This window comes from Sceloporus occidentalis, unplaced genomic scaffold, assembly GCF_023333645.1.
Source record: "Sceloporus occidentalis isolate IW3139 unplaced genomic scaffold, rSceOcc1.0.p SCAF_114, whole genome shotgun sequence".
NCBI lineage: Eukaryota > Metazoa > Chordata > Lepidosauria > Squamata > Phrynosomatidae > Sceloporus > Sceloporus occidentalis.
The window spans coordinates 161,667-189,263 of record NW_028317094.1 but is presented as its reverse complement, the minus strand read 5'-3'; the positions used below and the strand labels follow the sequence as shown (position 1 = coordinate 189,263).

Below are 27,597 nucleotides of genomic sequence, written 5' to 3'. Positions count from 1 at the left end.
TGCAGAAGGAAAGGAGGATGGATGGACAGAAGGATGGACGGACGGACAAACAAAGAGCCACCTGCAGCTGGATTGGCCTCTCTGAACGGTCAAGACCTGAGCTGGGTTGTGGATGATGGGCACTGTTATTTTTAATAGTAATATCTTTCACTATGGATTGAAGTTAAGGAGGGGATCAGGTTCCTCCTTTCAATAGCTTCAGGAAAATGTTTAGATGTTGTTAAGGTTTGGAAATCCTGTTTAGGGACATTTTTTGTTCTCACAGCCATCGGGTGCCATCATGAAAATGTTTCTGTGTTGTTTAGGTTCAGAAATCCTGTTTGGGGTCCCTTCCGACTTTGGGTCCTTTTCATCCTCCATTTTGGGTTCCCTGAAGGCCTCAAACTGCCAACTGCCAAGCACTGAGACTCAGGAGGCCATTTTGGGTGCAGGCAGCCATTTTGTGCTGCTGGTGACTGTGGGAAATAATGTTCCAGAACCTTCTCTGAGGCCTCAGTTGAACCGAGGCTCCTCTTTCTCTCCTGAGGCTCCAGAGTCAGAAGGAGGCCAGGCTTCTTGGGCCAAAAGGAAGGAAGTGTGTCCCTTTGTGCCTCTGGCCCTCCATTTTGGAGGGAAGGAAGGAAGGAAGGAAGGAAGGAAGGAAGGAAGGAAGGAAGGAAGGGGTCTGTGGGAGTCTGAGCAAGGGAGGCAGGGACCCAGGGCCAGTGGGGAGGCTGGGCTTTGGGGGTTGGGAGAGAGAGGTGGGGAAAGAGACCCTCCCTTTGGGCCCTAGCTGGGGAGAGTCCAGCGGTCCTTGCCTCACCCTTTGGGAAAGGAGACCCCCTCAGCCCCCTGGACTCACTCCTGCCACTCATTCCTAGGGCTGGGACTCAGAGGAGTTTCCTAGGCATTGTCACCTTCTGCCCTCCATGGCCATTGGCACTGACCTTTCCTCATTGCCTTCCCTCCCTCAGCCCTTGGACCTCCTCCTCCTTCGCACTCAGAGCAACCCTTCCCTACGGCTGAGGAGACGGCCTCTGACCCAGGGAAGCTCCGGCCATAAAGGACTGCAGAAGAGACCTTTCTGGGGCTGCAGGAATCAGGGTCTTTGTACTGAAGGTAGGTCTCTATTCCTGGAGCTGAAAGAGGACATTTGTTTAAATGTTTCAGTCCAGAATGATATGGAAAGGTTGCAGCTGAGAGACTGAGCCCATGATTTGCAGGCATTAAGTCCCAGATTCAGTCTCTGGCAGCACTGTCTTCCCAGAAGATGGAAGTGAGATTTCCAGACCCAGACACACAGTAAGTCCTTTGTGTGGGGACTGTGTGTGTACGTGTTGTTTACTAGAGCTTTGTGAGATATTTGTTTCATGGAATTTACATATGATTTCACTTCTTAAAAATGACCACAGTCCAGGGTGCAATGTTCCATCAAAGACCTATACATTTATAGACTTTTGTTTTTTCAAATGCACCACATTCAGCATTGTGCAGACTTTTTAAAAACATGCAAGGTAAAGTGAAGTGAATGTGATTTTGACAATAGGTTCATTCAGAAACAGTGCACACAAATGTACATGCATCAATTTCTGTGTGCCTTCAGGAAACAAAGAGAGGTGATGCACACCTCATGCTCCATCTCTGACCGAAATATAAACACAGCAGTTAAGCTCAGATAAATGGTCTCATTTGCATAAATAAAATAATTATTTTCACCAGTGTGTAAATGAGGAGGGGCCATGATGAGGGGAGGCCATGGATCAGATCCTTAAGGTAATGCAGGTCTTATCCAGCCCAGGAGCTAGAGCTTCTCCACCTGGGACATAAAGCAGGTCCTCCTCCTCTTCCTCTGTGTGAATGAGAAGTCAAATTCTCATCAGTGATGATGACACAGCCTGAAAAATTTGCATTCCTGCATTTAAAAATCTGAGGAGTCCTGAATCCTGTTGGTTAACCCTTGAGTGTAGACTCACTCAACCCATAAGTGACTGCTGATGTCCACATATAGATAAATCCAACCAATTCAGTGATTCTACTCTGATCAGGACTAAGCATAGGATACAGACTAGGATTTAGGCCAGCATATGCCTAGAACAGGATACTCCCAAGCCAAGATGGCCAGGCAACAGTTTGGAAAGTGGGCACTCTCCACATGGGAAGAGACACTCTCCGAATTGTGACTTTTTTGCATGCAGAAGGCTGCCATGGGAATTGGGTGCTCCCTTCCCATCAGCTCAATCCTCTGATGCCCCTTGATCCTGGGAGGAGGGCTGGTTACCATGGAAGGGAAGAAACCTGAGAAGAGAGAGCTCCTTTCCTGCCCTGCCTGGCCAGGGGCTTCACTGGTCAATGGAGTGCAACTGGTTTGGCAACTGGGAGAATGAGGGTCCACCATGGTGGGAGAGTTGAGTGTGAGGTATTAGAGAAGGATCCAGCTGTGTTTTGGTAGCCAGAAGGAAAGCATATGTGACCTGCAAATGTCACCAGCAGGATGACAATCTTTGTGACTTTGAGTGCTGCAGGGTTTCTTGCCAAACCAAGCCTAACCCTGGTCTCTTTTCTCAGGAACTTCATCTTGGCCCCCTTGTACACTGCTTTGGGGTATCTTTTGCTGGACGTGATCCAAGTGCAAGGCCACCAAGACCTCTCTACCTAATGGCTGAGACAGGGGCCAAGCGGAGGGAGTTGGGCTCCAAGAGAAAGAGGTTGCCGAGGTACAACAACTCTTTTGTAAGTTGCCACCCTGACTATTAATTTCTTTTTTAAAAGTTTTTATTGAAAATATTAAAAATTACAAATGACAAAAAGACATATGACAATCCAATTACATTATGAAGCAAACCCTTTTATCTATTAGACTTATGTAGATTTCTTTAAATAAACTTCCTGGTTCTCCAGATCTCTCAAAAAATAAAAACCATTTTATTTTAACTGAACTCTTATCTCTTTACCAACTATTTACCAACGGCTTCTTAATACTTCTGAATAAAGGCTTGAATACCCGTTATCACGTTACTTTTCTATACTTTTTTCATTCCACCTTATACCATATACTATGTTATCAATATCACCACTGTGTTGTTTATTTATTTTTCTTCATATATTTACCTTCATATGTTCTATATTTCATATTTTCCAATATCATTTCAACTCTTTGGCATATTCTACAATACTCATCCCAAACATTCCATTCCTTAATATATTCCTTCCAAACATTCCACTCTTTGTAGAAATTATCTAATGATTTATTATTTACAAAGTAAGTCAATTTATTCATTTCGAAAAAATCTTAACATTTTCAATCCCCATTCTTCAATTGTAGGACATTCTTCTTTTTTCCATTGTTTTGCAAACACTGACCTTGCTGCTATTATAGCATAGAGAAGAATTTTCTGACTATTAGTTTCATTTGCTGGGCCACCTCATGAAAGCAAGCGGAGAACATACTGTCCCAGTTTGGCAGAGAGAGTCCTGGATAATCCTCTGTCACCTCATTTTTTCAGGGGCTTTGAAAATGTCCTAGTTCTCTTTCCTCCTCGCACTTTGTCCCTTCAGTTCAGTTGCTGCAAAATGTGTTCCAAGTTCAAAAGATGTGGGCAGCTCAACAACTCAAAAGAGGAGAAGGGCGGAGAGAAGGGGCAGGGTCTTGCCCTTGCTAGGAGTTGGGGGCCAAATCAAACTGCTGTACCCTTCCTCACTTTTGTGATCTTCATCATTAACAACTTTGGCCATCTTGACCCCCTTTTGGTGTTGCTTATCCAGATGTGTCTTTCTTTCCCCATCTCTGAAATGCTGAGGGATATGGAAGAATATATCTGGAGCTAAATTGAGGGTAGACCCACTGGCCCTCAAGGCCAGAGTACTCCCCAGAACTGTTTTTTAAAAATGGAATTTGCCTCTGAAATTAGGTGAGATATGGCTAAATGCACTATAATTTATTGGTGACTAAATGTACTATACATGTCTGGATAGTCAGTATCTTAATCAATCAATAATATCCCAGAAATGGCCTAAATTATATTCTTTATTATATTGTATATTATATTGAAAGGGTTCAAGACAATCTGGATCTCAGAGGCTGTAGCTTTTTGCTTGCTTGCAGACTTTAAAGTTTATTTGCTGGACTGAATTCTGAAGTGTTGAAATAATATTTGCAATGCACCATGTACTCCCCCCCCCCCTTTTATTGGTCATTCTCTGGATGAGGGCTATTTTCTATTGCAGGTGACCTTTGCGGATGTGGCGATATACTTCACCGAGGAGGAATGGAAACTGTTGACAAAGAAGCAGAAACTTATGTACAGTTCTGTGATGATGGAGAATTATGAAAATGTGGCCTCTGTGGGTAAGGAAGCTGAATCCATTGCCCTTCCTGTGGAGACTGAGGGCCCTTTCATAATTCAATGTCAGAACGCTATAATTCCACTTTAGAATTATTGAATCAAAGAGTTGAAACAGACTGCAAGGACCATCCGGTTCAATCCTCTGCCATGCAGGAATAGACATTCAAACCATCTCCGAGAGATGGCCATCCCGTCTCTGTCAAAAAACCTGCAAAGAAAGAGCACCAAACTCTGAGGGAATATGGTGCAGTACAGACCGTCAACAAGCGGCGTACCAGCACCGGTATTAGGGTTGGGAAGAGCGCATCATGTACATGCTCCCTAACTGTAATACATACCAGCAGCGCCATAATGCCAGCGCCCTGTATACATGGGCACTGCTATTATGATGTCACGCACGCACCATGTCTAAATCTGAAAGAGCTCCTTCTGGGCACGCACCTCATTCTCACAGCCACCAAACAGCTGCAAGAATGATGGCAGGGAGAGAGGCCCCTTTCTGCCATAGCTCTAGCTCCCATGGTGTCCAGGGGCATGAAGCCCCGAGGACATCCATTTCCAGGCCACAGGGAAGCAACATTTTGCCGCTTCTCCATGGCCTGGAATTGTGCTGGATTGGGGCCTCTTGGCTGCCAGTATCGCTGCCCTGGCCCAAATCCTCCGCGGAAAGGGGCAGCTGCAGACCACCCCTTTTCCATGGTCAGTACTGGGCCTATATTCCACTGTTGAAGAGCTCTTACTGTCAGGAAGACCCTCCTAAAGTTTAAGTGGAATCTCTTGTCCCTGTGGCTTGCATCCATTGTTCCATGTTCTTTTTCTGGAGTAGCAGAAAGCAAGCCTGCTCCATCTTGAATATGACATCTCTACAAATATTTCAATAGGGCTGTCATGTCCCCTCTTAACCTTCTCTTCTCTAAGCTAAACATACCCAGTTCCCTAAGTTGTTCCTCAGAGAGCATGGTTTTCAGACCATTCACCATTTTGGTTTTCCTTCTCTGGACATGCTCCAGCTTCTCAGCATTTGTTTGAATTGTGGTGCCCAGAACTGGACACAGGATTATTGCAAGTGAGCCCTACCAAAACAGAATAGAGTAGCATTATTATTTTCCTTGATCTTGACACTATACTCCTATTGATACAGCCTAGGACCACATTGGCCTTTTCAGCTGCTGCATCACACTGTTGACACATGTTCAACTTGTGCTCTACTACCATTCCTAGTTCCCTTTCACACATTATTTAATTGTCAAAACATATTCCTGTGGAATCTTGGAATTTTTAGTTTTAGTGAGGCACTATTGTTCTCCACTTTGTAAGGCTATCCAACCCTAAACTGCTAATTCTGGAATTTTGTGGGAAGGAGCCATGGATATTAATGCTTTTTGCCCTTAAATGGTCCTCAGCCCATTCCTGAACAAGTTTCCTGGCTTTTGTTTCCACTTTTCCAGGCTCTGGAGAGGCTTTGTGGGAAAAAGGCCTCCCTTGGCCCTGCAGTGGCCCAGAGAAGGCCCAGCAGTGCCAAATGGGCTCCACTTCCCCAAAGGGATGCTGTGGGATATTGAGGGGCAAAATATTATGCCATATTTTTAGGCGACACAATGTGGGGTTGCCTCAAGATCCTGTGGCAGCCAATGTGACTCTCCCCAATCCCCAACAGTAGTCTATCCCTGTCTTGGAGTTGTCTTAAAGCTGTTTTAAGGCTCTCCTTGAACCTCACCAAAATTGGAATCCAGGTCCCAGCCCCTTTATTCTGCTTTTCCTAATGCATTATTTGTAAATTGATTGTCCTGCCTTTCTCAAGAAATGAGTCTCAAAGTGTCCCTTTTGTGCATCACACTCTGTGGGTGTGTGTCTGTGATAGAGAGATGGAGGGAATGTAAAAAACAGAAAAGCAGGAAAGAGATGGTGAAGGTGAAATGCTGAAGCAGTGCAGATGACCAAGACTGAAGGCTGGAGAGCAGAGAGAGAAAGGGAAGGGAATCAGGCCTCTGGGAGCCAGGAGGGGAAGGCAGGAGCAAAGCCAGGATCGCCTAGCTCTGTGCAGACAGGAAGGGATCTCTAGGAAGGACCAGGAGAGGGGCCTTGGGGATTGGGAGGCAGCCACCAACTCGACAGATTTTAAGAGCTGAACTGGTGAGAACTGGTTCAGGCCCTTGTTTTCTAACATATTTAGCAATTATGAGCAATGTCTATGAAAACAGGAAAGAGGGACACAAAAAATTTCCTTTTTCTCTAATGTTTCTTTTCCAACCTGAGCTTCCAGAAGTGCTTTGTTACCCGAAATGCTGGAGTCTGGGGAGGACACCCGCAAGTGCTATGCTTTTAGGGGAATTTCATGCTTAGCTCAAAGGAGAGATTGAGGCAACAGTGATCTCGGGATTCATCCCAACTATATCAGGCCCCAAAGCACACAGACTCCAAAGGCATTTCAAATAGGTTTCTGTGTTTCATTTAAGGGGAAAGCAAAACACACACACACATACATCTAAGTGTTCATGAACATACACAAGAACTAGGTAACAAAGGTGGTCGTGGTGAATAGTGCAAGGCTTTGCTAATGGTAATACATTACCTAGATGGAACTTGATTGCAATTGCTGAGGGTCCAGAATGGGGAGAGAAGTCAGTAACTCCCATGACAAGTGAGGCTGGCGAGTGTAGTGAGGTGTTTAGCAATGTAAACCAATGGAGTGTCTCTCTGCAACTGGACTGATGCTGAAGACTAGTCAGTTGGGGCTGATATTTATACTGAAATTGTTGCTTGGGGGCAGAAACAAAACATTCGAAAAGGTTTAAATTGCTTTAGAATGTTTCCTGGGTGGGGAAAGAATTGTCTTAAACTGAATTAAATGCAGTGGGTCCTTGGTGGAAATTCTTCAGCCAAAAAGGATCATCACACTGGCTCTCAGGCCCTTCTTGGCTCTGAATTTGGGTCCCATTCACAAGCCAATGTATAGCACAATCTGAAGGCGACACTCCCAGAGATCAACAATAACATAGCAGAGAACAGAAGAAAATCTCCAGATATAGGTATTGGCAATGCACTGATTATTTGCCACACTTAAAAATAACTCATAGACACAGTTGATTTCCTCCAAGTCCTTGGAGGTTCTTTATCTTGAGTTGGAATAGAAAACTAATATGTACCAGCTCTCCTCACTGACTTCCATCAACTTCACAATCTCTTCTACACCCAACTCCAACTCACATCAGTCCGCATGTGAGCTGTATACTGTATTGGTTGTGAGGCATCTCCTTGTGTCATACAACATGAAGCGTCTTCTGCAGTTAGCTTGCATCATGCCTTAGGGTCTGGATCAGGACTCTATGGCCGTCTCACAAGATACGATGCCACTTTTCAATCAAAATATTTTGACATATATTTAATGGAATTTTTTAACTGCCTCATTTTCTGCTTCCACTGATTTCCTTATGGCAGTTTCCCTACAATCTCTTCTTTGCAAGCTCCTATAAGTAAGGATACAACCATTATATGGATTTGGGGGCACTCACACCAACTTTATTAATTTAACCTAAAATAGGGAGGGGTGAATGTAGGGCTAAATCTTGGAGTAACACCTTCCTCTCTTAACGCTGAGATTCAGTCTTCTCTGTCATTGTTCTCCTTTACAGAAGAACTTTTCAGTCGTGAGCGAATCCACACAACAAAGAAGTTACATAAATGCCATCACTGTGGGAAAAATTTTGCTTACAAGTCAGTCCTAGTCATGCATGGGAGAGTCCACACAGGAGAGAAGCCATACAAATGCCAACATTGTGGGAAATGTTTCTCTCAGAAGTCAGACCTAGTGAAACATCAGAGAGTCCACACAGGAGAGAAGCCATACAAATGCCAGCATTGTGGGAAATGTTTTTCTTTGAAGTCAAACATAGTGACACATCAGAGAGTCCACACAGGAGAGAAGCCATACAAATGCCAGCATTGTGGGAAATGTTTTTCTCGGCAGTCACACCTAGTGAGACATCAGAGAATCCACACAGGAGAGAAGCCATACAAATGCCAGCATTGTGGGAAATGTTTTCCTCGGAAGGCACACCTAGTGACACATCAGAGAGTCCACACAGGAGAGAAGCCATACAAATGCCAGCATTGTGGGAAAGGTTTTTCTTCAAAGTCAGACCTAGTAAAACATCAGAGAGTCCACACAGGAGAGAAGCCATACAAATGCCAGCATTGTGGGAAATGTTTTCCTCGGAAGGCACACCTAGTGACACATCAGAGAGTCCACACAGGAGAGAAGCCATACAAATGCCAGCATTGCGGGAAATGTTTTTCTTGGAAGTCAGTCCTAGTGACACATCAGAGAGTCCACACAGGAGAGAAGCCACACAATTGCCAGCATTGTGGGAAATGTTTTCCTTGGAAGTCATACCTAGTGAAACATCAGAGAGTCCACACAGGAGAGAAGCCATACAAATGCCAGCATTGTGGGAAATGTTTTTCTTGGAAGTCACAACTAGTTACACACTGGAGAAAAGCCACACAAATCCCAGAAGTGAACTAACATTATTTTTGTCAGGAATTGTGATGTTTTGTGTTAGGTGTGTCTGTCCGTATGTCTGTTTATGTTTTTAAATTTTATTTTGTTAGGTTTAGGTTCTAATTGCTATTAGTATATATCATTGCTTTAGTTTATAAGATTGACTGGGGAGTATTGGTCGTGGTATAGGTTGGCTGAATAGAGGGGTGGGATTTGTTGCAGCTGGCTAGTATAGTTATGGCAATGATAGCTTTTGGAATTTGTGGGATGTTGGTTGATGAAAGTTAGAGGCCAGTATTAACAGAAAGGGCTAGTCTATGGGAATGGCAAAAGGGGCCTTGTCACCTGTGGGGCATAGACTGTGGGTATTGGAGGTGGGGGCTAGATTTGAAAGAGGGTGGAGTTTTAGGTTTTGGGGTTTAAATGTATTCTTTGGCTTGAGGTGGGCAGTTCTGACTTAAATGCTGAATTTCTGACTATGCGTTCTTAATAAAGTTCTTTGTTGTTTCAACACACTGTACTCATTGATGCACAGAAGTTCTGCATTTGCACAAAATTGACACTTTCTTCTTTCCTCAGGCCTTAGATCCTTTCCTAGCCACAAAAACAGAGGCAAACACACATAAATTTATACACACACACATACACACACACACACACACACACAGAGAGAAAGAGCTATATGTACAAAGCAGAGCCTTCCCAGCCTTTCCCTCCTGAGTCCAGCTCTGTAGGTCGGGCTCCTTTCCGGAAGGAAGGAAGGGAGGGCGTACTCTTTCCCTTCTTCCAAAGGCCGACAGTGGAAAAAGCATCAGCAGCAAGGGCCTTTCGTTCCCTGCGCATGCTGAGGAGGGGCCTTTGGGGCATCTATGCATGCACAGTCTGAGCCCCTGAAGCCATTACTACCGTCACAGTCTGTTCAGAGGGAGGGAGTGAAGTGGGGATAGCCCTCGTCCATTCAGAGGAATGGCTGGAGGGTCTTCTGGGGGAGAGTTGGGGTGTTGTAAGAAGGAAGGAAGCCCCTCTTCTTCCCCCAAAGAAAGGCAGGGGGCCTATCAGGCCTCCTGTTCTTTCCTTCCCAGCTCCTCCTTGGGGGTTTCCTTGGGACCCAGGTACTTGGGGAAGGGGGTATAAATAAAAAATAAATAAATAAATAAATCTTTTATTTGTATCCCACTTTTCTGTGACAAGACAATCAAAGCGGCTCACAACACATTAAAATCCACATTTACAAAATTATGTCCCAAATTCCCCCCCTTAAAACAGGATTAAACATGTTAAAATATCTATTAAAAACACAATAAAAAATACAGCGAGGACAAAGCAGTGGGCTAATACATGATGTGGGGGGCAGTCATTCTGTGGCCGGCACTTTTATTCAGGAAAGGCCTGCCGGAAGAGATCCGTCTTGACAGCTTCTTTAAAGTTGTCTAAGCTGGCAATTTGACGGATCTCGTCTCACAGACCGTTCCAGAGTTTGGGAGCAATTGCAGAGAAGGCCCTGGTTTTTAAAGGCTGCAATAGATTCCTCCCAGAGGACCTGAGGGTGCGGGGCAGATTATGTGGGAGCAGGCGATCTCTCAAATAGGTTGGACCCAAGCCATGCAGGGCTTTAAAGGTTATAATAATAATAAGTTAATAATAAGTTTTATTTCTATACTGCTATTCCAAAATTAGATCACAGCGGTGTACAAAACATTCAATATGCAATACAAGATAAAAATGCAATGATCAATACTCAATTCATACAAAGGCTAATAAAACATTACAAAATACACATTCCATATTAAAACCGATAAAACACAATCACGCCAGCTGAAATATTTGAAGTTATCACACAATTATAGGGAACGATCGCGTTAACATGGGACTTCGGGGAAAGCTTGATGAAATAGAAAAGTTTTCAATCTCTTTTTAAAGAGATCTAAAGTGGAGGTGGCACGGAGATCCTCTGGAAGGGTGTTCTAGATCCCAGGTGCCGAGATGGAAAAAGCTCTCTGTGAGGTTGACTTATATCTGGAGGAAGGGATTTTCAGCAGATCCTTACCAGATGACCTGAGAGTGCGGGGCGGATTATATGGGGAGAGGCGGTCCTCCAAGTACCCTGGGCCCAAGCCATTTAGGGCTTTATAGGTCATAACCAACACCTTGTATTGTGCCCGGAAGCGAACAGGCAGCCAATGAAGGTCTTTCAGAATCAGTGTTATGTGGTTGGCCCTGGAACATCCAGAGACCAACCTGGCTGCCATATTTTGAACTATTTGAAGCTTCCGAGTTTGGTACAAGGGTTGCCCCATTTAGAGCGCATTGCAGAAATCCAATTGAGAGGTTACCAGAGCATGTACCACAGTTTCAAGGTCCCCCCGGTTGAGGTAGGGTCGCAGCTGGCGTATCAGTCGAAGCTGATAACAGGTGCCCCTGACCGTCGCATCCACCTGAGAAGTCAAGTGGAGCGACGAATCCAGGAGCACCCCCAGACTGCGGACTGTGTCCTTCAGGGGAAGCGTGACCCCATTCAGGACAAGTGGAAAATTACCTCACCCCGACCAGGAGAGCCTATCACAAGTACTTCCATTTTCTCTGGATTCAGACTGAGTTTGTTTTCCCTCATCCAGCCCATTACCAACTCCAGACAAGCATTTAGAGGAGAGATGCCAACCCTAGTCACTGCATCAGTCGGAGACACAGAAAAACATATTTGGGTGTCATCAGCATACTGATAACACCACGCCCCGTGTCTCCAGATGATCTCACCCAGCGGTTTCATGTAGATGTTACATAGCATGGGGGACAGAATGTCTCCCTGAGGGACACCAGATATAAGTGCCCTCCTGTTGGAGCACACGTCCCCCAGCTGCACCATCTGGAATATACCCGAGAGGTAGGAACGGAACCACTGGAGTGCAGTGCCTCCGATTCCCAACTCCCCCAGGCGTTCCAGAAGGATACCATGGTTGATGGTATCGAAAGCCGCTGAGATGTCCAAAAGCACTAACAGGGACACGCTTCCCCTGTCCATGCCCAGACAGAGATCATCGACTAAGGCAACCATGGCCATCTCAACTCCATAGCCCGCCCGGAAGCCGGTTTGAAATGGGTCTAGAAAATCTGTTTCTTCCAAGATCCCATGAAGCTGGAGAGCAACCGCTCTCTCGATCACCTTCCCCAGGAAAGGCAGCAGTGATACCGGTCGATAGTTATTCCGTGATAGGGGGTCCAGGGAGGGCTTTTTTAGCAATGGTTTTACTATTGCTGTCTTTAGACTTGATGGAAATTGTCCCTCCCTGAAGAATGAATTAATTATACAGCGGAGCATGGAAGTAACTGCCGTTCCTCCTTGGGCTGCCAACCATGAAGGACAGGGATCGAGAGAGCAAGTCGTCTTCCTTACGCTTTGAAGAATCTTGTCCACTTCCTCGGTACTCACAAACTCAAAGTGATCCAATTTAATAGAGTCCACAAAGTCTCTGGATACCTCTCTTATAGGTTCTGGCAAAATACTGGCGTCGAGATCAGCCCTCAGCTGAGAGATTTTATCCGCGAAGAAGTTGTTAAATTCATCACAGCTGGTTATCGATGGTTCTAAAATAGGGTTCAGGGGAGGGGGCAGTTGAGTCAGCCTTGTAGTTGAGTAACCAACACCTTGTACTGTGCCTGGAAACGAATAGGCAGCCAGTATAGAGATTTTAGGATGGGTGTTATTCGGTCACTCCTATTTTTTCTGGCGACCAGCCTGGCTGCCTCAGTGTCAACTAAGGAAGGCATCTCCCCTCTGAATGAATGTCTTGAGAAAGTAAAGGTCTAGATGAGGAAAAACAGAATGAAGCTGAATCCAGATGAGACGGAGCTGCTCGTTGTTGGAGATCCTAATCCAGATATGGAGGTTTGTCACCTGCAATCCATCTGTGGATGGGGTCACACTTCCCCTAAAGGACTGTGTTTGCAGTTTAGGGGTGCTCCTGGATCCATCGCTCCAGACGTTGGCTCAGATAGATACGATGGCCAGGAATGCCTGTTATTAGCTTCAGTTGATACGCTAACTGCACCCCTTCCTGGAACCTGAAGAACTGAAAACTGTAATGCACACACTGGTGATATCCCCCAACCCTGAAGCCAGGCCATCAATAACAGAGCAATACACAGATTAACACGGGAATCACTTCTCCTTACCCAGGATCACACAGTGTGTGTGTGTGTGTGTGTGTGTGTGTGTGTGTGTGTGTGTATACCCATTCTCTTCCAGGTCAGCATTCTCTAAAGATGGCAGCCACAGATATCAGCGAAACGTCAGGAATAAACTCTTCTAGAACATGGCCACATAGCCCAAAAAAGTACTCCTGGTTTGATTTTTTTTTAAGCCAGACTCAAAATAGACCCGTTGAAGAGCTTCTCTTCGATACTTGAACCTCTCAACTTGTGCATAGGGAAGATATTACATATTACAGTGGTGCCTCGGGTTACGAAATTAATTCGTTCCGCTGTCAATTTCGTAACCCGAAAGGCTTTCGCAAGCCGAATTCCCATAGGCGCTAATGGGGAAAAGCCGCGATTCCGTGTGAAATCGCGCAGAAAAGCACCAAAAGTTTTTTCGTAACCCGAAAAAACTTTCGCAACCCGGAACAATAATTTCCTATGGGTTTTTTTCGTATCCTGAAAATTTCGTAACCTGGGTATTTCGTATCCCGAGGTACCACTGTATACTATTTCTAGATGAAATGAGATTCAACCATTACAGGTGGAACTGACTGGAAAGAAATCAAATCGGGGAAAATGTTTATAATGGAGTCTCAAAAATGTAATAATAACAATTTATTAAGCTTTCCACTGCTATTTATAATTTTCCTGGAGGTACTGTTAAACAAAATAAGAGAAGATTAATCAATTGAAGGATTTAAACTGAAGGGGGAAGAGTATAAATTAGGTGCGTATGCAGACGATTTGGTCCGGACTATTTCAAATTCAGAAGAGAGCATTGAACATATTTTAAAAATATTAAAGAAATTTGGAAAAGTAGCAGAGCAGAGATCTAGAAAGGATTACGTAACCCAAGGGGGAAGATATACATGTACAGATATATATACATATATATATTTACGTGTTGGAGAAGTGAGTCTTTCTCTATGCCCATAAAGTTTAGATGTTGTATCTTATCTTCTTTCTTTAGTGTTTTTGTTTCCCCTTTACCTCTTGTCTTCCGTTACATCCCTCCTTGTTCCTTCTGTTTTAGTTGAACTCCTTCCTACTGTTACCTTCTACTTCTTCCATCCTCTCCTTAGATCCCTTCTTCTCTTCCTCCCGTCTAATTACCTTCACCACTCCTCTTCTCTCCTATCTTTACTACATACACTCACCTTCCAACACCTACTTTACCTTCATTCATTCATTCTCTTCCCTCTTCCACTCTTCCACCATCTCTCATCCCATTCTTACCAGACTTCTCTCTCTGATCCTATTGGGTATAGTTGTTTTTGTTTTCCACCCTTTTGAACTTACTTCAGATTTATGATATCGTTATTATTTTCCTTTCAAAGGTCCATCCACAGCGATGGTATGATTTCTAAATCTTCCCTTTCCGCTTATTCTTGATCTTACTGCTATCTGTTTATTGATCCTATACGTAATTCATTTTAAACCCATCTAATATCTTTTATTATTTTAGGTCGTTGAGATTTTTTGTTTCGTCTTAACTCTCCAACTCTTATAATCTACTAGAAATGATATGTGTACTCTACTATTTTATTTATTACTATTATTTACAAAAGCTAATTGTTGCTATCTTTCCCCATTCCTTGTTCAACCTTTCCAAAACTTTCGCCCATTCTTCATTTACTTCCTCTAGAGATTGATTTCTGAGCAATTGTGTCATTTTATCCATTTCTATTGCATCATAAACTTTCATTAGTTAGTTAGCCAGTCTTTTTTGCTTGGAAACTTTTTCCCTTTCCATTTTTGCGTTAGAGCCAATCTCGCCATTGATATTAGATAATACAAAACCTTCCCATGTCTTCTGTCTACATCCTCTTCCCACATATTTAATAGGAAAGTAGAGTCAGGTTTATCGTCTCGTATACCTTTTTCCAGAAATTCTTTACTAATTTACATGACCAGAGGCAATGATATAAAGTTCCAGGTTCTTTTTGGCATTTCCAGCATAAATTGTTTGTTGATTTATAAATCTTGGATATCTTTTCTGGCGTTAAGTACCACCGGAAATAGGTTTTATAATAGCTTTCTCTCAAATTATGTGAGGCCGAATATTTTAACCTCTTTTTCCACACCGCTTCCCATCTATCTAAATTTAGAGGATAACCAATATTTTTTGCCCATTGTATCATATTTTCTTTTATTACTTCTTCTTCTTCTTCTTGCTGCCAACTAAGCAATAATTTGTAAAATTCTGATATCCATTTTGGGTTTTCTTTTTCTATTATTTTCCCAAATTCATTAGATTCGGCCTCAAAATTTGCTATTTTGGAATCCACTTTGAATCTTTCTCTTATCTGCCAGTATCTAAACCAATCTAATTCTATCCCTTCCTCAAAGAGTTCCTTTTGTGTTTTGAATTCTACACTTTCCTTTTTGTCTTTTTTAAATAGTTTTGAATATGTTAGCCATTCTGTTTTTTGTCTCGTTTCTGATTTTTTAATAGCTTCCTGGGGGGAAAGCCAAGTAGGACATTTTGCCATAATTCTAAATTTATATTTATTCCATGTTTTGAGTAGTGACCTTCTAATGTAATGTAAATTAAAATCTTTATTTGCTCTTATTTTATCGTATCCCAAATAAGCATGCCATCCAAATATTACTTTGTCACCCTCGATCTCTAATAGTTCTTCATCTTTTAGCAAAATCCATTCTTTGATCCACATTAAACTGCATGCCTCAAAATATAATTTTAAATTTGGTAGGCCTAATCCACCTCTCTCTATTGAGTCTTGCATTGTTTTTAATCTAATTCTAGGTCTCTTTTTTTGCCAAATAAAATGACTGAAATCTCTTTGCCAGATTTTGAAAAAATTGTCTTTGATTACGATTGGGAGTGTTTGGAATAGATATATAATTTTCAGAAGAACCATTATTTTTATTGCTGCTATTTTCCCCATGAATGATAAATTTTATTTTCTCCATTTCTCCAATTTCAATTTAATTTCTTTCCATGTTTTTTTATAGTTAATGTCGAATAGCTCATTCAGATTGTTAGATATTGTTATTCCTAAATATTTTGTGTTTTTTTCTATTTTAATCTTTAACATTTCTGATAATTTCCTTTTTTTTTGTCTGGAGACATGTTTTTAGTTAATATCGTGGATTTATCTTTATTTAGCTTACAACCTGTTATTTCTCCAAATTCTTCAACTTTTTTTACTAATTCTACTGCGCTTTTACACGGGTCATTTTAAAAAATTACAAGGTCAACGGCGAAAGCCCGCACTTTGTATTCGTGTTTTTTTTATTTTTAAACCTTGGATATGGTCATTATTCTTGATCATTTTAATCAGTCTTTCAATTGTAAGTATAAATAATAACGGGGAGAGGGGACAGCCCTGTCGTGTACCCCTGTTAATTTTGATAAAATTGGATTTTTTCGCCGTTCACCATAATTCTTGCTTTTTGGTCTTTATATATTTCTCTAATCCATCCTATAAACTTGGTGCCTAATTCCAATTTCCCTAAAATTTCAAAAAGTGTCTCCCAACAAACTGTGTCAAATGCTTTTTCTAGATCTACTAATAATAAGCCTAATTCTCTTTCGTTGTGTTTTTCATAGAATTCCAATATGTTTAATACTAATCTTGTGTTTTCTCTTATTTGTCTGTTGTTGTCCATTGTTCTGGTTCCTTGTTCCAGGTGATGCTGGAGAAGAGTCCCTGCCTCCAGGGGAACCAGAGGCTGCAGGCGATGAGGAGAGGGACTCTTTCCCCAATGCATGGCTCACCTGGAGGGCCAGCACCAGGAAGGTCAGTCCCCCCACCTTCACAAAGGCCCCATTCCCACTCCCTCATTTGCCCTGGTCAGAACTGGGCAGATCCGGGTTCCCCCATATTGAATCTCCCCGGAAACAAGTTCCTACTACCCTTGACCTCAATCAGGGGAATCAACCCCCTGAACTTGACCCGATCATGACCGGGGCTGAGTTCATATTTGCCGGCAGCAGAGAAGAGCCGGTTGTTTTCAAAAAGAAAGGGTCAATAGTCCGCTTTCAGTAAAGCCACGCTAAGGGGGATTTGCCCTGGATCTCTTGTGCAAGCCCCTGATGGAGTTGTGTTAAAATCAGCGTGAGTGTGAACTTCCAACTTTTAAACCGGTTTGGGAAGCAGGGTAAAATGTAGTCTGAATGGCCCCTACATTTAAGGGTGAAGGGAGCAAGAAACAACAAGCAAAGCCTAAACACTTCCTTTGACCATTGCAGCGTTGGAGCATGTCGCCACCCTCAAACTGTCAATGGCTCATCTGCAGCAAGGCCAGGAGCAGCACAGAATGTGGCTATAATAACTCGGTGTGTGGCGCTCCCCACAACAATGATGTGGGTCTTCCTTTTTTGACTTTCAAAAATGTTTATTACACTGAGATATTCCCATGATAGTATTTAAATTACCAAATATCGACCAAACATTAACTATTAATTTAACAGAGTGTTATCATCCGTTTCTTCAAATGTTTTAAGACAACTCCATTCCATTTCTAAATATCCTTTTGGTTTCCCTCTTAGTAAGGCAGATACTACATCCATATTTCTAGCTTCATATATCTTAATCAACCAATCTTCGATAGAAGGATTAATTGTAGATTTCCAAACTTGAGCAAATAAGATCCTTGCACATGAGACCATATATAAAATACTTCTATTGTATTTTACTGACTTTATGTTGTGTGTCATGTTTAGTAAAAATAAATGTGGTTCAAAGGGAATATTTATATCCAGAATGTTTTGGATGCTTCCATGAATCCTTTGCCAGAATCCTTTAGCTTTAATGCATGTCCACTTCATATGAAAGAAGCTTCCCTTGGGTTCCCCGCATTTCCAGCACTTAGTATTGCCAGTTTTGTATCTCTGGTGGGTTTTTGGGGGGTTAGATACCACTTGAATAACATTTTGATATCATTTTCTTTATACTTTTGGCACAGAGTGAATTTATTTGTTCCTTTCCAAGATTTTCCCCATTCCTCTATAGTTATAGTTTGATTTATATCACCTGCCCATCTTATCATGCTGTGTTTAATAATTTCATCTTCTAGGTCTCTTTCTTTTAATAGTTTATAATATTTGGATATGTGTTTACCTTTTTTGTCCATCATAATTTTATCTATTTCATGGTTATCCATCGTTAACCCAGGAGCTTTATTGTCTGCCATAAAACGATTGTTTAATTGGTTGTATAAAAACCAGTCCTTCATGTTTCCTTTTTCATTAAGTTCTTCCATAGATTTCATATTGTATTTTCCTTCTGGTGTTTTCTTCATTAAATCTCCGTATCTTAGCCATGGAGTATCTTTGTTCTTTGTTCTATTGTAATAGGCTTCTTGCAATTACACCCAAAATAGATGTCTCATTTTATACCATACTTTAAGCAATGATCTTCTTATAACATGATGTTTAAAAGTATTATCTTTTGATTTTGTATACCACATATATGCATGTATACAAAGATTCAGGTTAGCTTTTTCTATATTCAGTAAATTCTTGTTTTCTAATTTGAATCATTCTTCTAGCCATTTAAGACAAGCTGCATAATAATACAGCTTAAAGTTTGGTAAGTTACATCCCCCCTTGAAGCAAAGATCATTTACTAAGGCAACCATAACAGTTTCGACTCCGTATCCCATCCTGAAGCCAGTTTGAAATGGGTCTAGACAATCTGTTTCATCCAAGACCGCTTGGAGATGAAGAGCAACTGCCCTCAAAATTATGTTGGTTAGAAATGGAAGATGGGAGACCGGTCTGTAATTGTTCATCTCCAAGGGATCTAGGGAGCGTTTTTCCATAAACGGCCGTAACACCGCTTCCTTTAAGCATGATGGAAAATAGACCTTCCTAAGAGATGCATCTATGATATATCTCAGGCGATATATGAAGGGCAAGGGTCGAGAGGGCAAGTTGTCCTCTTCACACTTCCAAGGAGCTTGTCCACGTCCTCAGTACTCAGATTCAATTTGATCCACTATGATCTTACTCAGTCACTGGACGCCTCACTTACAACCACTGCAATAATGCTGACGTCCAATTTGGCTCTTATCTGAGAGATATTATCTGTGAAATAGTCATTTAAACCATCATAGTGAGCTGTGGATTCTGAGGGGAAGGTGCCTGGGTCAGATCCCAGAAAGCTTCAGCAGTCCCTTTATGCTTCTCTTCCCTTGACACGTTCACTCCTTTATTCCTTCCTTCTTCTCTTTTAACGTAGATCCCTTCAAGGGGGCCCAAGGCCCTTTCAGCATGGTCCCCGAACTGGGGGGTTCCTCCAAATGACCAAGGGCTCTCCGCACTTCCCTCCATCACAGCAGGCTGCGAGGGCAGCAGCTTAAGGGGCTGAGAGTGTGTATGCGCAGATGCCCCAAAGGCCGCTCCTGAGTATGTGCAGGGATTGTAAGGCCCTTGCTGCTGCTGCTGTTTATTCCATTGTTGGCCTTTGGAAGAAGGGAAGAACTATTACCTTTTTTCCCTCCTTCCGGAATGGAGCCCAAGCTGCGGAGCTGGACTCAGGAGGGAAAGCCTGGGAAGGCTCTGCTTTGTACATATAGCTCTGTCTTTTTGAGTGTGTGTGTGTGTGTGTGTGTGTGTTTGCCTCTGTTTTATGGCTGGGAATGGAGCTGAGGACTGAAGAGAGAAGAAAAGGTCAGTTTTGGGCAAATTCAGAACTTCTGTGCATCAAAGAGTCCAATGTGTTGAAACAGCAAAGAACTTTATTCAGAACACATAATCAGAAATTCAGCATTTAAATCAGAACTGCCCTCCCAAAGCTAAACAATACATTAAAACCCCAAAACCTAAAACATCACCCTCTTCCAAACCTAGCCCCACCTCCAATTCCCACAGTCTATGCCCCACAGGTAACAAGGCCCCTTTGTCATTCGCAGAAACTAGCCCTTTCTGTTAATACCTGCCCCCAACTTTCTTCAGCCAACATCCCACAAATTACAAAAGCTATCATTCCAAAACTATTCTAATCAGCTGCAACAAATCCCACCCCTCTGTCTAGCTAACCTATTCCACCACCCATAATCCCCAGTCAAGTTTATGAACTAAAGCAATAATCTATACTAATAGAATTAAAACCTCAACTTAACAAAATATAACTGAAAAACATAAACAGACATATGGACACACAAACCTAACACACAAAATCACAAGGGCCTTTTCTTATCACCACAGGATTAAAAATATATTCTTTGTAATGCTTCTTTACAAATATAATGTTAGTTCAATTCTGGGATTTGTGTGGCTTCTCTCCTGTGTGGACTCTCTGATGTTTCACTAGGTTTGACGTTGAAGAAAAACATTTCCCACAACGCTGGCATTTGTATGGCTTCTCTCCTGTGTGGACTCTCTGATGTATCATTAGGATTGACTTCTGAGAAAAACATTTCCCACAACGCTGGCATTTGTATGGCTTCTCTCCTGTGTGGACTCTCTGATGTATCATTAGGATTGACTTCTGAGAAAAACATTTCACACAACGCTGGCATTTGTATGGCTTCTCTCCTGTGTGGACTCTCTGATGTTTCACTAGGTTTGACTTCGAAGAAAAACATTTCACACAATGCTGGCATTTGTATGGCTTCTCTCTTGTGTGGACTCTCTGATGTTTCACTAGGTTTGACTTCCAAGAAAAATCTTTCCCACAATGCTGGCATTTGTGTGGCTTCTCTCCTGTGTGGACTCTCTGATGTCTCACTAGGTGTGACTTCAAAGAAAAACATTTCCCACAACGCTGGCATTTGTATGGCTTCTCTCCTGTGTGGACTCTCTGATGTAACACTAGGTCTGACTTTGAAGAAAAACATTTCCCACAACGTTGGCATTTGTATGGCTTCTCTCCTGTGTGGACTCTCTGATGTCTCACTAGGTGTGACCTCCGAGGAAAACCTTTCCCACAATGCTGGCATTTGTATGGCTTCTCTCCGGTGTGGACTCTTTGATGTGTCACTAGGCTTGACTTCTGAGAAAAACATTTCCCACAATGCTGGCATTTGTATGGCTTCTCTCCTGTGTGGAATCTTTGATGCTTTACAAGGACTGACTTGTAAGCAAAATATTTCCCACAATGCTGGCATTTATGTGACTTCTTTCTTGTGTGGATTCTCTCGTGACTGACAAATTCTTCTGTAAAGGAGGACAATGACAGACAAGACTGAATCTCAGTGTTAAGAGAGGAAAGTCTTGTCCCAAGATTTAGCCCCACGTTCACCCCTCCCTATTTGAGATTAACTTAATAAAGTTGGTGAGAGTGACCTGAGCATGACGCTGTTCTGGATGCCCCAAATCCATATAATGATTGTATCCTTACACATAGGAACTACCAAAGAAGAGATTGAAGGGGAACTGCCATGAGGAAATCAGTAGAAGCAGATAGTCAGGCAGTTGAAATATATACCATTAAATATATGTAAAACTATTTAATTGCAAAGTGGCATCATTTCCTGTGAGACTGCCATAGAGTGTTGAGTCAGAGCACATGGCATGATGCAAGCTAACTGCAGAAGATGCTTCATGCTGTGTGGCACCAGGAGATGACTCACAACCAATACAGTATACAGCTCACATGCGGATTGATGTGGGTTGGAGTTGTGTGCACAAGAGATTGTGAAGTTGATGGAAGTCAGAGAGGAAAACTGGTAAATATTTGTTTTCTATTGCAACTCAAGATAAAGAACCTCCAAGGACTTGGAGGAAATCAACTGTGTCTCTGAGTTATTTTTAAGTGTGGAAAGTGGTTAGTGCATTGCCAATACCTATATCTGGAGATTTGCTTCTGTACTCTGTTACTGTTGAGCTCTGGGAATGTTGCCTTCAGACTGTGCTATACATTGGCTTGTGAATGGGACCAGAATTCAGAGCCATGAAGGACCTAAGAGCGGGTGTGACAATCTTTTTTGGTTGAAGTATTTCTACCAAGCACCCATTACATTCATTTCAGTTTCAGACAGTACTTTCCCCACCCAGGAATCATTCTAAAACATTTTAAACCTCTTCGAATGCTCTGTTTCTGCCCCCAAGCAACAATTTCAGTATAAATATCAGCCCTAACTGACTGTTCTTCAGCGTAAGTCCAGTTGCAGACAGACAGTCCATTGGTGTACATTGCTAAACACCTCACTACACTCGCCAGCCCTAGTTGCCATTGGAGTTACTGACTTCTCTCCCCTTCCTGGACCCTCAGCAATTGGGATCAAGATCCATCTAGGTAATGTATTACCATTAGCAAAGCTTTACACTATTTACCACTCCCACCTTTGTTACCCAGTTCTTGTGTGTGTGCATGAACACTTATATGTGTATATGTGTGTGTATGCATATATTTTGCTTTTCCCCTAAATAAAACACAAAAACCTATTTGAAATGCCTCTGGACTTCTGTGTTCTTTCAGGCCTGGTATAGTTGGGATGAATCCTGAGGTCACTGTTGCCTCAATCTCTCCTTTGAGCTAAGTATGAAATTCCCCTAAAAGCATAACATTTGGGTTTGTCCTCCCCAGACTCCAGCAATTCGAGTGACAAAGGGCCTCTGGAATCAACCATGGAGCTAAGCAAATTCAGGTTGGAAAAGAGACATTAGAGAAAAAGGAACTTTTGTGTCACCCTTTCCTCTCTTCATAGACATTGCTCATAATTGCTAAATGGAACCCTTAATATGTATGAAAACAAGGGCCTGATTTCGAGTTCAGTTCTTAGGTTCAGTGCTCTACATGGGGCTACCTTTGTTCCAAGTTCAGAAGCTTCAGTTAGTTCAAAACGCGGCAGCCAGATTGGTCACTGGAACATCTAGGTCAGACCATATAACACCGGTATCCCTACATTGGCTGCCAATTAGCTTCTGGGCACAATACTAAGTTTTGGTTATTACCTTTAACAACTTCTCACAGAGCGTACACAGCCATGGCCCCCAAGTTATGGAACAACTTGCTGAACGAGATCTGTCTTATCACCACCTTGGATGCTTTCGAGAAAGCACTTAAGACGGATCTCTTCTGGCAGGCTTACCCACTTGTAAAGAACTTAAGGAAAACCAGTCAGTTAAGAGCCTCCACAACTGCTTCCTTTCCCCAAGCCGTTCTAGGCCCCATTATACTTACCAACTACTTAAAACTACTAGCATTTAAACTACTAACAATCCCCCCTAAACACCAATACCATTCTGGATGAACCACAGAAGTTGGTTCTGACAATTGGCAGTTTACAATGCGGTATTAAGAATCCTTATAAAGTGGAGAGCAATAGTGCCTCACTGACCTACAACTTCAAATATTCTACAGGATGTTTCTATCACAATTAAACTATGCTTGAAAGGGATCTAGGACTCCTAGTAGACCACAAGTTCAACATAGGCCAACAATGTGATGTGGCGGCTAAAAAGGCTACATCAATATGAGTATAGTTTCTAGATCAAGGGAAATAATAGTGCCACTCTATTCAGCTTTGGTCAGGCCTCACTTGGAATAATCCTGTGTCCAGTTCTGGCCTCCACAATTCAAAAAGGATGTTGACAAGTTGGAACATGCGCAGAGGAAGGCAACCAAAATGGTGAAGGATCTGGAAACCATCAAGCCTTATGAGGAGCAGCTTAGAGAGCTGGGTATGTTTACCATGGAGAAAAGCAAGTTAAGAGTGGATATGATATCCATGTTTAAATATTGGAAAGGGTCGTATTGAGCTTGCTTTCTGCTGCTACAGAGAAAAAGAAACACCACAATGGATGCAAGTCACAGAAAAAGAGATTTCACCTAAACATTAGGGGGAACTTTGGGACAGTAAGAGCTCTTTGACAGTGGAATATACTCCCTTAGAGTTTGGTGGAGTCCTCTTCTTTGGAGGTCTTTAAACAGAGGCTGGATGGTGTTTGGAATGTGTATTCCTGCATGGCAGAAGGGGGTTGAACAGGATGGCCCTTGTGGTCTATTCCAACTCTATGATTCTATAATGCTAGTGGATTCCGGTTCCTTACCCACAGAGGCCACGTTCTCATAATTCTCCATCATTATATGATTGTACATAAGTCTCTGTTTCTTCGACAACAGTTTCCATTCGTCCTCAGTGAAATATACTGCCACATCCGCAAAGGTCACCTGCAACAGAAAATAGCCCTCATCCACAGAGTGACTAAGCAAAAGGGGAGGAAAGCACATGGTGCGTCCAAATATTATTTGATCACTTTAGAATTCAGTCCAGGAAATAAACTTTAAATTCTGTCAGCCAGAAAAAAGTTACTGCCTTTGAAATCCAGTTTGTCTCGAAGCTTTTCAATATAATATATAATATACACTATAATACACAATATAATTGAGAACATGTTTGGGATATTGATGATGGATTAGGATACTGACTATCCCAACACATACAGTATATTTAGCTACCAAAGAATTGTGGTGCATTTAGATATTTTTTACCACATTTGAGAGGCAAACATCATTTTTAATAACTGTTCTGGGGAGCACTGTGGGCTTGAGGGCCAATGGGCCCACCCCATATTTATATCCAGAGATGTTCTCCCATAGCCCCCAACGTTTCACAGATTGGAAAAGCAAGACACATGTGGACAAGCAACACCAAAAGGTGGTCAAGATGGCCAAAGTTGTTTATGAGGAAGATCACACATGCTAGGAAGTGCACAGCAGTTTGCTTTTGCTTCAGCCTCCTGGGAAGGGCCATACCCTCCTTCTTTCCTCTTCTCTCCCCACTTTTGAGTTGATGTGGTGCAAACCCCTTTGCACTCCTTATGCAGAAATTGAAGTGAGCTGAAGAAGAAGGAAAGTGGGAGGAGGAAAAAGAACCCAGGACATTTTAAAAGCCCCCAAAATAATGGGGTGACAGAGGATTAACCAGGACTGTGTCTGCCAAACTCGGGCAGTATTTTATTTGCTTCCTTTCATAAACTGGGACAGCAGAGACACAGATGAAGCTAATAGGATAGTGACTCACCAAAGAGTTGTTGTACCTCGGCAACCTCCTTCTCTTGGAGCCCAACTCCCTCTGGTTGGCCTCTGTGTTGGCCATCAGGTGGGCAGAGGTCCTGGTGGTCCTGCACTTGGGTCACTTCCAGAAAGACAGGCCCCAAAGACGTGTACAAGGAGTCTGAGATGACGCTCCTGAGAAAAGGGACCAGGGTTAGGACTGGCTTGGCAAGAAACCCTGCAGCACTCAAAGACACAGAAAACAGCATCCTCCTGGTGACATACGCAGATGACATATGCCTCCTTTGGGCCGATGCAGAGGTGGGCATCCCCTTCCTCCCTCTGCACCAAACAAAGCCCCCTGGACCTAGCATAGATTCACTGCAGCTCCCCTTCACAACAGATATTCCATGCCTTCTTAGAGTGGTGGGGAATTGGAGAGGGCCCTGGTTATGTCCCCATAGCTAGATGTGAAATGAGTGCATCATAAATAAATAAATCATCTGCTGAAACCTCCAGAGTTCCTCAGTGCTTTTCTCCATCATCAGCCCCTTTTCCAAGAAGGCTACATCCACACTATAAAAATATGACACTTTGACACCGCTTTAACCACTCAGTGCTATGGAATCCTGGGATTTTACCTTTGGACACTTAGCTTTCTCTGCCAGAGAGCTGTCATTCCACAACAAACTTCAAATCCCAGGATTCCATAGGATGGAACGAGAAGAGTTAACTCACTTCAGAACTGGATTATTTCTGCAGTGCAGATACAGCCTGAGTTGGTTGTAAAAGGGTAGAAGCACCCAATTCTTGCTTTTACCCTCCTAATAATGGTTTTCCTTTAAAAAAAAAAAAAAGTAATTTCTTTTAGTCGCCAAACCTTATTTTTGTTGTTCTTGTTTGTTTGTATGATTGTATACATCATTCTTGGTAATATGAGTTATTCTGGTATGTCAGCTTCCTTCTTGCCTGAAAATCTATTATTAAGGAAACTGGGGAGACTTTTAAAACCTCCCAAAGGAGCCACTTTTGGCCTTTTTTGGGGGACTAGCCTCCTCTTAGAAGCCAAACCCTGATGTTTGTGAAGAATAAGAATAAGGATTGTATTAAAACTATCCTGTCCATTTCTGATCCCTGTTAAAACCCATCTTCCCCAGAAGGAGCAAAGCTTTGTAATAAGAAAACCCTCTCAGAAAAGAGACACAAAAGACACACAAAGAGACACACTTCCTTCCTTTTGGCCCAAGGAGCCTGGCCTCCTTCTGACTCTGGAGCCTCAGGAGAGAAAGAGAGGCCTCTGTTCAACTGAGGCCTCAGAGAAGGTTCCGGAACATTATTCCCCACAGTCTCACAAGCAGCACAAAATGGCCCCCAGAACACAAAATGGCCCCCAGGACACAAAATGGCCCCCAGGACACAAAATGGCCCCCAGGACACAAAATGGCCCCCAGGACACAAAATGGCCACCTCTGCCTGATCACTTGGCAGTTTGAGGGCTTCAGCGAACCGAAAATGGAGGCTGAAAGGGCTGGAAAGTTGGAAGGGACCCCAAACAGCATTTCCAGGCCTTAACAACATCTAAATGTTTTCCTAATGTCATGCTATAGAAACTCCCTGATTATCCTTATAAATAAGTCTTTATAAACAAATAAATTAAATTTAATAATAATAATAAGCAACAACCAAAAAGGATTCTGCCCAGGAGTTGTTTCTTCTTCTCCTTATTCCTTTCAACCTTCCTCCTCCTCCTTCTCTTCCTGAGGCCCTTCCTCTAAGACTTCTTCCTCCTCCTCCTCCTCAGGCCCTTCCTCTAAGACTTCTTCCTTCTCCTCCTCCTCTTCCTCAGGCCCTTCCTCTAAGACCTCCTCCTCCTCCTCCTCCTCAGGCCCTTCCTCTAAGCCTTCTTCCTCCTCCTCCTCCTCCTCTTCCTCCTCAGGCCCTTCCTCTAAGACTTCCTCCTCCTCCTCCTCCTCCTCCTCCTTAGGCCCTTCCTCTAAGACATCTTCCTCCTCCTCCTCTTCAAGCCCTTCCTCTAAGACTTCTTCCTCCTCCTCCTCCTCCTCAGGCCCTTCCTCTAAGCCTTCTTCTCCTCCCTCCTCTTCCTCAGGCCCTACCTTGCCCTCTTTCTTGTCGGATTTTCTTGGCTATTCTTCAGACTTCAAGGTATATCTATATCTATATCTATATATCTATATCTCTATATCTCTCTATATATCTATATCTATATATATGCGCACACACATATACACACACATAATATATACATATATTACATACACACACACACACATATATATATATATACAGTCAAACACACACACACACACATATATATATATATACATGTGACAACAAACTACAATTCCCAGGATTCCCTGGTTTGAGGTTCCAGATCACAGCCCCAGAGAAAGAGTCTACAGTATATCAGTGTTGCCAATTTAAATCCATTTCTTCAGCTGCATTTGGATTTAATAATGATAATAATAATAATTGTGATGATAATAGAGAGATAGATCTTGTAGCACCTTTGAGACTCACTGAAAGAAAAGTTGGCAGTGTGAGCTTTCCTAGACTTAAGCGTACTTCCTCAGATGCATGGGAATTGTAGTTTATTGTGGCACCAGAGCTCTTTCTCACAAAACAACATTTCCCAGAATGCCCTAGAACT

The 27,597-nt window shown here is 42.6% G+C and overlaps 2 protein-coding genes across 2 annotated transcripts in view; one reads left to right on the top strand and one right to left on the bottom strand.

Moving 5' to 3' along the window:
- Positions 1-24,049, bottom strand: part of LOC149282424 (uncharacterized) — a 66,055-nt gene extending 42,006 nt beyond the window's left edge. The window contains exons 1-2 of the mRNA XM_089498201.1: positions 23,984-24,049; positions 20,321-21,145 (exon numbers count right to left, since the gene is read on the bottom strand). Of these exons, the coding sequence (XP_089354327.1) occupies positions 20,321-21,145; positions 23,984-24,032 (874 nt within the window). The 5' untranslated portion in view covers positions 24,033-24,049. The remainder of the gene's footprint in view (positions 1-20,320; positions 21,146-23,983) is intronic.
- Positions 1,735-19,291, top strand: LOC149282425 (uncharacterized). Its single transcript, XM_089498230.1, has 4 exons — positions 1,735-1,752; positions 4,204-4,324; positions 7,955-8,686; positions 19,227-19,291. Exons 1-4 carry the CDS (start codon positions 1,735-1,737, stop codon positions 19,289-19,291), a joined length of 936 nt encoding a protein of 311 aa, XP_089354356.1.
- Positions 24,050-27,597: the final 3,548 nt, after the last annotated feature.

Coding starts and splice junctions, on each gene's coding strand:
- LOC149282425 (XM_089498230.1), top strand. Junction 4,325..7,954: donor TGAAAATGTGGCCTCTGTGG/GTAAGGAAGCTG, acceptor TCTCCTTTACAG/AAGAACTTTTCAGTCGTGAG. Junction 8,687..19,226: donor GCCACACAATTGCCAGCATT/GTGGGAAATGTT, acceptor CTTTTAACGTAG/ATCCCTTCAAGGGGGCCCAA.